Source organism: Sceloporus occidentalis, unplaced genomic scaffold, assembly GCF_023333645.1.
Source record: "Sceloporus occidentalis isolate IW3139 unplaced genomic scaffold, rSceOcc1.0.p SCAF_13, whole genome shotgun sequence".
In the NCBI taxonomy this organism is placed as follows: Eukaryota; Metazoa; Chordata; class Lepidosauria; order Squamata; family Phrynosomatidae; genus Sceloporus; species Sceloporus occidentalis.
In genome coordinates, this window is record NW_028316993.1 from 16255269 (window position 1) to 16267458 (window position 12190).

A 12190-nucleotide genomic window follows, 5' to 3' on the forward strand; every position below is an offset into this window, starting at 1 on the left:
CCCAAGCCCTCTTCCCCCAGTGCACTGGGTGCACATACCGTACACTGGTGTCTTCCCTGGCAGGATGACAATGATGAGCTGGAGCCCTGAGTAGGTGTTCTTAAGGTGCCGGAACATGGGCTCCACACTATCTGCACCTTGTGCATATTTGCAGAAACACGGCTGACCCTGGATTGGCATCCCTGCATCCTTGGAGATCTTGCGCAACTGGTCTGTGAAATTTCTGCAAAGGGAAGAAGAATAACTGGGTTCAGAAGAGTTCCTCTTAAACACTACCAAGCAGTGTTTAGGCAGGGTAAAACAATGTGTTGGGTTTACTCTCAAATCAGAATCCAATCCATGGCCTTAAACATCCTGCTCAGAGGGCTGCTGCTTGCCTTGTAAGGAGAGGAAGATGTGAAGCCATCATCTCTCAGGAGGCACCCACCAATCCAGATTGAAAGTCTTGAACAAATGGTATGCAGGAGGCAAGCTCTAGTTTAAATGACCAGCCAGCCCCTGTAGGCTAACATCTTCAGCTCTCTAAGATCATCCTAAACTGACACAAAATATTTCTGCCTGCCTTCTGAAGGCAACCACCATGAATACATTACAACAGTGTTCTCATGTCTCAACTAGGAAGCTTCACTTAACCAAGTTAGAACATCAGCCCATCTCAGTGTACAATGTTCCCGAGTATAGTTTACACTAAACAGCAGTGGATCTCCATGGATTCAGACAGGGGTTTCCCCCAACTCTGTTGGGCAAAGTTAGTTTGGCCTGGGCGTCTCTGTCTTAGTGCAACTACCCCTGGTTTTCATATACAGGTTGAATCGCCCTTATGCTTGGGACCAGAAGTGTTATGGATTTCAGATTTTGAAATAGTTGAATATACATAATGAGATATCTCGGAGATGGGATCCAGGTCTAAACATGACATTCGTTTATATTTCGTATACATAGCCTGAAGGTAACTTTATACATGGCATTTTTAATAACTTTGTGCACAAAACTAAATTTGTATACAATGAACCATTAGAAAGCAAAGGTGTCACTACCTCAGCCACCCATGTGGACAATTTTGGATTTTTGGAAGTCTGGATAAGGAAGATTCAACTTGTACACACAAATCTGCCTTACACCGTGTTACACCATTTGAACACCCAGCTCAGTTTTGTTTACTCTGCCTGGCAGCGACTTTCCTAGATTGCAGAGGAAAGTCTTTCCTAGGACTGCCTGGAAGATCTGGGAATTCACTCTGGGACTTCTGTCATGAACTCCAAGGTAAAACTATGGCTGTACTACAACATATCCTCCACTTACTTCAGAACTTCTTCCCTGCATTGCTTCTGAGGGGCAAAGCAGGCAATGGCCCAGACTTTGATTTCAATGCCGTTGTAGAACTGCTTTCCCCTCATGTCCCATACCCCCTGGTTGGGTGTGGCGATGGCACGGTTCTGTGTGGAAAGCATAAAAGAAACCACTCTTATCAGGGCACACTCAAAAACCATCATGGAATTCTAGGTACATGCAGGCAACCATTTGAGAAGCCTGGCCATTCAATAATCTGTCATCAGTTCCTACAGTAATTTGTTTTCTTTTAATTGAAAAATAAATGTGCAGCCTTTCAGCTCCTCACTCCACCCTCCCCTGGTAAAGCAGTTAACAAACATCAGGGACAACAATTTCCAAATGAACAAAACAATTTATGGAAAGAAATGAACTTGAAATGACCAGAAGGATATTACACAAGGAAGAAAAGAAAACTGAACCAAAGCAAGAACAAAAAGGTTTTAATGACATTCAGAGACATCAGTAAAGGGCACCAAGTGGATCTCTCATTGTAGGGAACTCCACCACCTGAATGCTTGGTTCAAGTTCCCTTATAAATGAGTAGGTTAAATTGCAGGGTAGGGGTTCAAGATAGCAGCTCATAAGAAGTTCAGGATAGATGAAAACAGGAAAGCTGCCATTATGTTATAAAGAGAATGGGGAGCAAGTCTAGGCTAAAAGCAGCTTTGACCAACCTGGTGCCCTACAGATGTGTTGGACTACAGTTTCTATCATCCCTTGCCAGCAAGGCTATTTGCACAAATCATTATGTTTTGACGGGAGCTAAAAGAGCAAGAGAGAAGGCTTGAATTATTGTGGGAGAGGGAGGACGGGGGAAACACTGCTCCCTTTAGCTATTTTGGGGGAGGGTGTGAACTGGCTAAAACTGGAAGCAAGATAAGACTCTAGGAATAGAGTTATTTTTGTGTGTGGATTTCTTTAACCATCCTAATTCAAGCATCAACAAGAGGAAAAAATAATTAAGAATATTGGAAGGATCAGCCCCCACCACCATTGTGATAAACAATAATCAAACTAATTTACTGGGCATGACCCGATATTGATAGTAGAATAAAGAGAATGACAAGAAGCACCAAGGAAAGCTGGGAGCATTGCTATGGACAAAAATCCCTCGGTTAATGGGATGCTTTCCAAAAGCTGCTTTTCTCCATGATTGTCAGATCTAGCAAGAAACAGTGCTTGGAGAAATAAGGCTAGGAAGACCTGAGTTCAAGGGTGTCCTCACCAAACATTTATTGGTTACTTTAAAGCTATTCTCCTCTTTGGCTGCTATATCTTGTTTGTAGAAACAAGAATGTCAACAGCTCCATTCATTTACTGCAAACATGGTTGAAATCGAAAAGTGTTTTGTGTATTTTTTAAAAGAGTAAAAGGATTATAGTTGCTATTTCTTGCCCATTGGGATCCAAGATTAGTATCACTACTCTAAATACCTCACCATCACCTGCTAACTACAGGAACAGTGCTCAGGAGTACTTACCCGGCCTCCATACTGTAAGATTGGGGCTGGCAGGACACGTCCAGTCACCTCAGTCATATCATCCTTCACTTTAATGCCAAACTCCTGTATGTAAGGGTCCAGATTATAACTTGCATTCTTCATCTGTAACAGAAATAAAGAGCTTCATTCCTCCAACTCCAGAAGATACACCATCAACGATTCACTTAAAGAGAAAACACAGGCCAGATATAGCTTGGTATAAGTAACAGGCAGATCATTAACAACAACCTGCCTCCTTGTTCTGTGGAAAACTTCAGAGGATGAGAGCACTGGGCTCTGCCTATAAATGGCAGAAATATCTACCTATATAATGGTGAGATCTTATCACTTCTTCACTAGTCCCCCAAGATGATTTTGACAGATTCATGTCAGAAATCTTGCATCTCTTGTTCTTATACATACATAGAAAAGACCCTGCACACCTCATGTCCATAACCATAGGTTCTTGAGTTTAAGAAAATGCACAGTTAGGGCTCTGGAACATTTTAAAGCAATGAATATGATCTTTGAAATGCTATCTTGCTCCATGTCGTATCATTTGCATCTCCTCATCTATCATACCTTTCACATGTTTGAATTTAGCTCTGGAACCATGAGGACTGCAAGCTTACTCGGGTGGGGGGATTAAAGTTCACCTTTTCACAGTTTGGTCTCTAAGGATCTGGTGTATACCAGTTCTAGTTCCTTACTCTCATTGATTTACAAATTATTCCAAATTACAGACCCAAAATGATTAACTTAAAGAACAAAAACACCACAGGTGCCCTATTCCTCCTTCCTTCACACCAAACAAAGTAAAGGGATAAGAAACACGTACCAGTCTGCTAATTTCTTCCTGTCTATCTGGAGCAGATCTTGCTGTAGCTTTTATCATTGTGGAAGTCTGATTGTCCGTTAATTTTTTGATGCACCGCTGGCCAGCCACAATGTTACATACCTGGCAAAATAGACAGTGATCCAAACTTTATATATTTTATTTGAAGTCATTATCGTGCCTTTTGTCCCAACATGGAGACCCTCAAGGCTACTGTAATGTATAGGAAGGCGCATACAAATATATGTTAAAGACAAATATCGATTTCACCCATCAACACTTAAACAAATACTCCTCTCCCCCCTCTCCCCAACCTCTGGGAATTAATTTCCAGTAGAACCTATGAGTGAGGTTGAGACAGTCCTGTTTGTAAAATGGTAGTATTAATGGCCAATTTCACATGGTGTTTAGTAAAGCAGCTTTGCTCAGCAAAGATTACTGGCAAAGCAACTGTTTTGTATCAAAGGCTGCATCTACACTGCAGAATTAATGCTGTTTGGCAGCACTTTAACTGCCATGGATCTATGCTATGACATTCTGGGATTTGTAGTTTTGAGAGATAGTTAGTCTTCTCTGTCAGAGAGCTCTGGTGCCACAACAAACTACAAATCCCAGGATTCCATAGTATTGAGCCATGACAGTTAAAGCAGTGTCAAACTGCATTCTTTATGCAATGTGGCAGCAGTCAGAGAGGATTATTCAATCACCTAACCCAAGGGGAAGTGCAATTCGGTCTGCTGAGGTGGAAGAAAGATCGGCACCAAAAAGGGCAGTGGGCAGAACTATAAGAGCAGAAAATAAAATATAGCTACAATAATTATCCATGCACACACATCAAGGCCCCAAGGTTTCTTCAATCATCTTCCCCATTCCAGAAAATAAGCTTTCACCTCCAGAGGCAGATATGTGTGTTTCTGTTCTTGACCGACTTGTAGACACGGTAGGTGGGGGTACTTCAACTGGAGGTTGTATTTTTGCTTAAAGTATTGTGCTACAGTGCACTCCACCGTCTGACCACTCTCCAACTGCAGGGGGAACCTATATGAAAAACAAATGGAGATGCTTAAGGAGACTTAAGGAGCTGCAGTGACATGGGACTTTTGGTTCCATGCCAGAAGTAACCAAAGGTTCCCCCATACCAGGGTCTCTTTTTCTCCCTCCACTTCTGCCTTACGTTTGGTGACTAGCTGGTCGCCGGGTAACGTTGCACACGCGGTATTTCCTCTTCATCTGCCCACAGTGGGTCACTTCCACTTTCAAACCTAGGGAAGGAAGGAAGGAAGGAAGGAAGGAAGGAAGGAAGGAAGGAAGGAAGGAAGGGGCTTAACTTGAGGCTGAATTGCATTGCAGAAGCACAACATAAAACTTATTCAGATTGCCATCAGAATTTGTTACAAAAAATCTCTTATTACAGTTGCTCATTTTACAATCTGCATCCAAGAGCTTTAAAAACATTGGGGTTATTTTTTAGTTTTTTAGAGGCATTGCTGCTTCCTTACATAGCAACAGGCGCACTCAACAGTAAGGGGGGGAACTAAGATTATACAAGGGGAAAAACCACTTCTGAAGGGCCACAAGTTGCCCACCCAAATTTATACACACTTTCTTTTCTTTCCTTTTTTCTCTCTTCCTCCTGTACCCCCTTATTCCACTCACTCTGGTCAAACATGCTTAGAAAACAGGCATAGCTGTTTTAGTCTGCAATATCAATATACAAAGGGAACTTGTAGTATCTTTGAGACAAACTGTGCAAAAGAAGTTGTAGCATAAGCTTTCATAGACTTGGCCTACATCCTCAGATGCATGGAGTCATCTCGAGGTGAACCATGGGAAAGGTTTTCTACGCATCTGAGGAAGCAGACGGAGCTCCACAAAAGCTAACACAACATCTTCTTTTGCAGTTAGTCTCCAAGATGCTGCAAGATCCTTTTGAAGGCTTAGAAATGAAAGCCTTTTTTGGGATGGGGGAGTATCAGCCTTAGAATTCTCTAATCAGTAGTTGTGCTACTTGGTGGATTATGGCGCTTGTAGTCCAAAACAAAACTTTTCCAAGCTCTGGTTATGAGACTGAATTGCAGGCCAGATACCAGAATGCAAGAATGTATGGCGAAACAGGAAGCACATTAAATCTACAGAGCTATATAAATAAAGTATAATAATAATAATTATGCTAAGTGAGGATTACAAACTCCTTATTTCCTTGTCTGTTTTACCTTTGATCTCCTTGGTGAAGCGAACTCTCTGAGAGTCAGTCAGAGGCTTTGGCTGCTCATCAATGTTCCGGATATCCAAGACTTCACACATGAACTCTATTACAGGTTGGGCTTTATAAAAGGCTGTTGCTGACACTGTTATGCGGTTAGAGCAGATAAAGAGTTCAGGACAGCCAAGGCAGCAGATATAATGTCAACAATCTCCTGCATTTCTCTAGATAATAACACCCCAAGTTAACATAGTATGCAAGTCACCAACCCTTCCTGCATATTACATTATATAACCCCAATTCTACAACAAAGAGGTAGGTAAGTATATGTGAGGCAAGTTACCATCAATGTTGAGCATCATCTTCCACATAGCTGGCCTGACAGATTGGTGGAATCCAAACCAGACCTCCCGGCCACCTCCCAGTGGGTGATAGTATCCTTCAGGGGGAGAGAAGAAAGAACGGCCCACTGGGGTATACCTGAGGAGATAAAAGAATATTAGAAACATTAGTGACACCCATGAAGGGCAGCAAATGTTTTGATACATAAAACCTAGACCAAGGCACAAAACACACAAGAATTTCTCGGAACCACAAACGTGCTCCTAACAGTTTCCTCTCTGTCATGAGAGATCCAGTTCTTTCTTCATACTTACACATTATTTAAAACACAAATAAAATTTCATCATATTTGAAGTGGTATATAAGCATGAAGCCCTGTTTATGTGGAGAACTTTCCAGTTCTTCCCCCTCCACAAATTTTGTCAGGAACAGGATTGAGCTCACTTCTCACCTGCTCCCTCTCCCTACAACTATGAGAGGAAATCATTTTAGATTCCCAAGTACATCTGAAAAGAGCTCATGTGCTCAAATTTGCTTTGCAGATCTTTCTTTTGAGGGCACTCCCTCAATCCATCATTTGCTAAGATACACAGGTGAGAAATAATCTTACCTCATGGATGCTAGATGTCTCATGGCAACATCAAGGGCCTGGACAGATTCCAGAGGAACAGGGATCTGTCCGCTTACCAAGGCCTCATGAAGCATTCGCCAACTCACAATGGCCATCCATTTGATAGAAACCTTGAATATCCTATCTTTGCCTTCTCCTGGAATTGTCACCTCAAAGTCAACCTAGAACAGAGAAGATAAAGGAGAACAGAAAGCTGTTACATAAGTCATGGTCAACCACCAAAGGCTCTTCAGGTAAGAATGCTACCAGTTTCTTTCTTTCTCTCAGTCTCAAAGGTGTTACAATACTGATCCACACTAACAAGATTATGACTCTGGAGACCAGGGTTCGAATCCCCACTTGGCCATAAAAACCCACTAGATGACCTTGTGCCAGTCATGCTCTCTCAGCCTCAGAGGATGGCAATGGCAAACCCCTCTCTGAAGAAACTTGCCAAGAAACCCCCATGATAGGGTCACCATATGTCAAAAAAAACTTGGAAGGCAAACAACACAACACATCTAAGTATTTGAATTCTACAACCAGAGAGTTTTCAGCCATTGCCATATAACAGAGGTAGCACAGGGCTAGGAAGAAGCACTCAGGCTTCTCCTTATCTGAAGACAGCTCTACTTTTAAACAAGAAAAATTGAGGAACTATCCACCCACCCAAAAGAACACTGCCCTCTTACCCTCTCATTCCCAATAGGCAGGGCAGTGACAGTATAGATGTTCTTTTTTCCATCATATACTGGCTTCCGGTCTCCAAAGATCTGAGGTTTGAAATGTTGCACCATATACTCCACGACTTCCCTGCAAAAAAAGAGAGAGAAAGAGAGGGAGATTTGGTAAGGGGACTAGGAAAAGAGGCTAGAAAACTAGAGTTACAATCCGGGTTGAAAATTAGGACTTGGATTGTGAATTGCCTTACTAGACTTTGAGGAAGAGTGTAAGTTCTTCGCAGCTCAACCAGATCTGATCAATCAACTGGATCCTCAACCAGGAATTGGCTAGAATTATATTTGGCTTGTGGGTTTTTTTAAAAGTACAGTCAGCCCTTCTTATGGACAGATTTTTTTATACACGGATTCAAGCATCCATGGGTTCAAATTTTTTTTTCAAATATTAACCTTGATTTTCCATTTTTATAAGGGACACCATTTTGCTTTGTCATTATATTTAATGGGACTTGAGCATACATGTATTTTGTTATCCACGAGGGATCTTGGAATCAAACCCCAGTGTATAACAAGGGTCCACTGTAAGAACTTAAGTTAATTGAGATTTCTTCCTAAATGGGACAGAAAGAACTTGAGATCACAATATCTGCACGTGAGTGCTTAGCCCTTAAAAGTCTTAGCAGATGTTTATGGCTTACAACAGCTGCAATTAAAAAAATTACTTTTATCCACCTAAATTATGCTCTTCAGCAAAAGTTGGGGCAACAAGAGGATGATTTTTTTTTTCCATGAAAGGATTGCAAGCCTCTTTTCTTTCTGTTATAAAAAACAAATTCCTGGGGACAGAATGTGCTCAGCCCTGCAAGATAACTTTTTTTTTAAAACGTGCATAACTTCCACATTATGCGCCTGGTTGGAAGATTCTGGCCTGTTACAGACTGCCAAAATAAAGCTGCTTCGGGTCTCTTTGGAGGTATGCTATTTAAATGATGCATGGGTCCTAAGAGTTCGGAGGTTGCGCCAAAGCCACACTCCATTCCTAAGCACTGGAGTGCAGCTTTGGTGCAGCTTCCGGATTCTTAGGATGCATGCATCATTTAAACAGCATACCTCCAAAGAGACCCGAAGCAGCTTTATTTTGGCAGTCTGTAATAGGCCTCTGGTTCCAACAAAGATCCAACAAGTCTAAAATCAGTCCACTCGCAAATCTCTAAACGAGGTTAGGATGAGTTCCACAACTGAATGAGAATTTTAATCTGGATCCTCTTGATCCTAGTTTCACTTGATCTTACAGCTTGATCTTTGGCAGGGATAATGGCCCAAATTTCTTTTTGGAGAAGTCCAAGGAGCAGTTAGGCAGGGATGAACCTTTGCTGTACTGCTATGTTTCCACTGAGAAAGTCGCTTTCAAAAATAACGAATTACATCTATAACTCCAAAATACAGGTTTTCAAAATTAGTTAAAAGAATTACACGTCTTTTAACAAAGCAGTTCTTTACTTTTATGTTTCTCAAAAGTAACCAAAACCGTTCTTTTAATTAATTTATTTATTTTAATATGATTTTTTTCCATTCAGCAACATGTGGCACAGCACGACCTAGCACATGTACTATGGTATATATTTTCTCCATCACTTTGGTCAACCTACACACTAATAAAAGTAAATTTAACTGCAGGGTGAAGCTATGGGTGAAATTATCTCTCATGTTGTTATAACCCTATTGCAATGGAAGAAGGAATAAACTGCCTTCGTGTTTCCCTATAAGAGCCTACCCAAGCTTTAAAGAGTGGGCTTTCTCTCAGTCCCACCACCAGCTCAGACACACTGAATGAGAACATGAGAGAGAGCCTTCTCAGTGGCCGCTCCCAAGGTTTTAATTTTTGCTGCAGAGGCCATTTTAATGTTTTTCCATTATAGTATGTTTTAAACATGCTTATAAGACTGTTTTCCACTTGTGTGTTTTAAATAGAACACTGGTTTTATTCTTGCATCAATAGCTTTTAAATTGTATTTTGTTTTAAATGGTTGTGAGCCACCTTGAATCCTGTGCCAGGAGAAAGGCAGGATATAAATTAAATAAACACGTAAATAATACTCATAATGGGTTATCTTTAATAAGTTATTTCTGAACTCTGTTCCTGACTACTAAAGGGATAGTGGGCAAGTAGCCCTCACGCAAGAAAGTAAAAAATGGATCCTGTTTGACAAGCAGTGTCTGCTGAAAACTCAGAAATGGGAGGTTGAATAAGTTTTCCAGTAACTGGAAGGAATGGGTCCTTGGCGGCCTGCCTCTCCACTCCTTGGCTCCATTCATGGTTCACAGAGCTACAACCACACCAGTGAAGACAACCTGTGCAAAATGTCTCCCACAGGTGAGCCCAAAGGGAGTTGCAGAACCTTCATACCCTTGTCCTCCAAGTTCAGAATGAAATGAAATATAAGAAATGAAGAATAGAGTTTAAACAGCACTACAAATGCCGGAAGTCTAAGGACAGCTATTCTAAAAGTCTGGGAGTACAGCCAACACCACACAGCTGTTGTAAGCTGACCGGTGATAGAGCCCAAAGCCCATTTATCTCCTGAGCCACCAAGGCACAGCCGGGGGTGGGAAACCGGGGGAGAAGAGACACACAATACCTAGCGTGGGTTGGGCGGAAGGAAGAAAAGAGATGGCACAAGAAAGCCATTCCCTTCCCTACCTGAAGGTCAGCTTGCAGGGTCACCTCCCACCTGTGCAAGAGAAGCAATAGCACTTTAACAAAGTGGACCGGATTAAAAAAATATAGCTGTGGCAAGCGTGTGCAGAATTGGGGTTCTCAGAAACTTGTAGCAAAGGAGAAAAGATAGGCTACGGTTCACATTTTCTCAGAGATCTCTTGCTTCTTCCCATTTTTTGGCTGGACAAGGAGTAAAATTGCTAAACACTAATACTTGCCTTACCTGTTGACTCTGCGCGGGCACTTGTCTGGCTTGATGTCAACTTCATAGTGATAGACATCGATCTTGGGGATGTCCACTTCAAAGTAATTGGCTAAGAGTTTGATGGGCTTCCCAACAGTTCCTATCCCGGGCCGGCGAGGAGCTTGAAATACCTGCTGCAGGGGTGGCAGGTAAGCGCCTGCAGCGGCTGCTGAACAAAACAAAACAACAAGGGAGAAACAGTTCAAAACTTAAGGTCTACATAATTCTATAGACTACTGATAGCACTTCACATATTATATTGTATGTAATCCATACAACTCCCACTACAATGGTGGCAGCAGCGAAATGTGAGATTGGCTGCCCTGAAACCAGTATGTTTCTACTTTTTAAAAGGAGACACAACTGCAGCGAGAACGGGGCTCATGTGGTAATGTACCCTTTGCCTGTATAGACCCACTGAGTCACTTCTGGAAGATAGTTTTTTCTGGTGGCATATACAGATTGGGAGGAATTAAGAGGAATGGTACAATTCTTTACTTAGAGGGAAATAGTGGGGTTTACGGCTAAACAAATGAGAAGAGATAGCAACCAAAAGTATAAATAAAATTGCTAGCTCCAACCATGTCAGACTTAATGAATTAATTGTATTTGTTGTTGCTAACTGGTTTAGTGGTTTGAGTGTTTGAATTACGACTTTGGAGGCAAGGGTTCGAATTCCCACTTAGCTATGGAAACCGACTGGGTAACCTTGGATGACTCACATGTTCTCAGCCTCAGGGGAAGGCAATAGCAAATCTCCTCTGAACAAATCTTACCATTAAAACTCCATGATAGGGTCACATTAGGGTTGTCATAAGTCAGAAACAACTTGTAGTCCCACAACAATTGCTGTCAAGTCAACTTTGCCTTGTGAATGAGAGTCCTCCAAGTCCCCCTATATCTGACCACCTTGCTCAAGTCTTGTACATTCAGACTCCTTGACCGAGTCTGTCCATCTTGAACAAGGTCTTCCACTTTTCCTGTTAATGGTGTTAGCTTACCACTCAGAAACTGATTTAATGGATATGCTGTAACTGGAACTAGCCATTGGGTTTAGGCTATGTTACAGAGGAAGATTGACCATTCAGAGTGTAGAAAGGTGGCAGAAAGGAAGAACTGGTACAGTTACAGCTCTCCAAAGGGCAGTTTGGTGAGCAGAACTGTGGTTCAAATAGGCACATAGCATGCATACGGCTCTGATCCTTGTCTTTCTATGCTATCCACTTCCAACTAATTCCAGCAGGATGCACTGCAATTGCAATGTTTCCCACTGGATCTTTCTGGCGTGACATTTTTCATCAAATGTTATTCCACAATTCCAAAACTAGAGAAAAATTCTTTTTAAGGACTACAATTACAAGGTCAGGCTGGATGGGGTAGTCTGGGAGCTGCTATCCTAAATTACAGACTTGATGCGGAGGGGGAGTTCTGGGAGTTACAGTCCAACGAAACCAACCTTCTCTCAATCTGCTGAGTCTCCAGCCTTCCTCTGAGAGAGTCTGACTATTCCACAGAACAACAGCAAAATTTTAAACACGATCTACATTACAAAATTACCAGAAAACTTCATTGCAACAGCTGTCTTGGACTGTTTTTAGGGCATTCAGCTCCACAAGGTTGTGCTAAAGCAGGCATAATGCCTCCACCTTGATGATTTGCTGAACATGGATTTGCCTATAGTCTGGAAGGCTGGAGTGTTATTGTTCAGCTAGATCAGAAGGCAAAAGCTCAGAACAAAGATGCAC

The 12190-nt window shown here is 41.9% G+C and overlaps 1 protein-coding gene across 3 annotated transcripts in view; it reads right to left on the reverse strand.

Moving 5' to 3' along the window:
- Positions 1 to 12190, reverse strand: part of LOC149305076 (protein argonaute-1) — a 45639-nt gene that overhangs the window by 14337 nt on the left and 19112 nt on the right. Inside the window, exons 2-12 of one of the 3 annotated variants that reach the window (XM_089479345.1) lie at positions 10425 to 10611; positions 7495 to 7615; positions 6803 to 6984; positions 6194 to 6330; positions 5861 to 5995; positions 4822 to 4909; positions 4538 to 4685; positions 3651 to 3770; positions 2813 to 2935; positions 1303 to 1436; positions 39 to 223 (exon numbers count right to left, since the gene is read on the reverse strand). In XM_089479345.1, the coding sequence (XP_089335471.1) occupies positions 39 to 223; positions 1303 to 1436; positions 2813 to 2935; positions 3651 to 3770; positions 4538 to 4685; positions 4822 to 4909; positions 5861 to 5995; positions 6194 to 6330; positions 6803 to 6984; positions 7495 to 7615; positions 10425 to 10611 (1560 nt within the window). Of the gene's footprint in view, positions 1 to 38; positions 224 to 1302; positions 1437 to 2812; positions 2936 to 3650; positions 3771 to 4537; positions 4686 to 4821; positions 4910 to 5860; positions 5996 to 6193; positions 6331 to 6802; positions 6985 to 7494; positions 7616 to 10419; positions 10615 to 12190 lie in introns of those variants that run through there. The other 2 variants (XM_089479344.1, XM_089479346.1) reach the window with 2 other exon arrangements.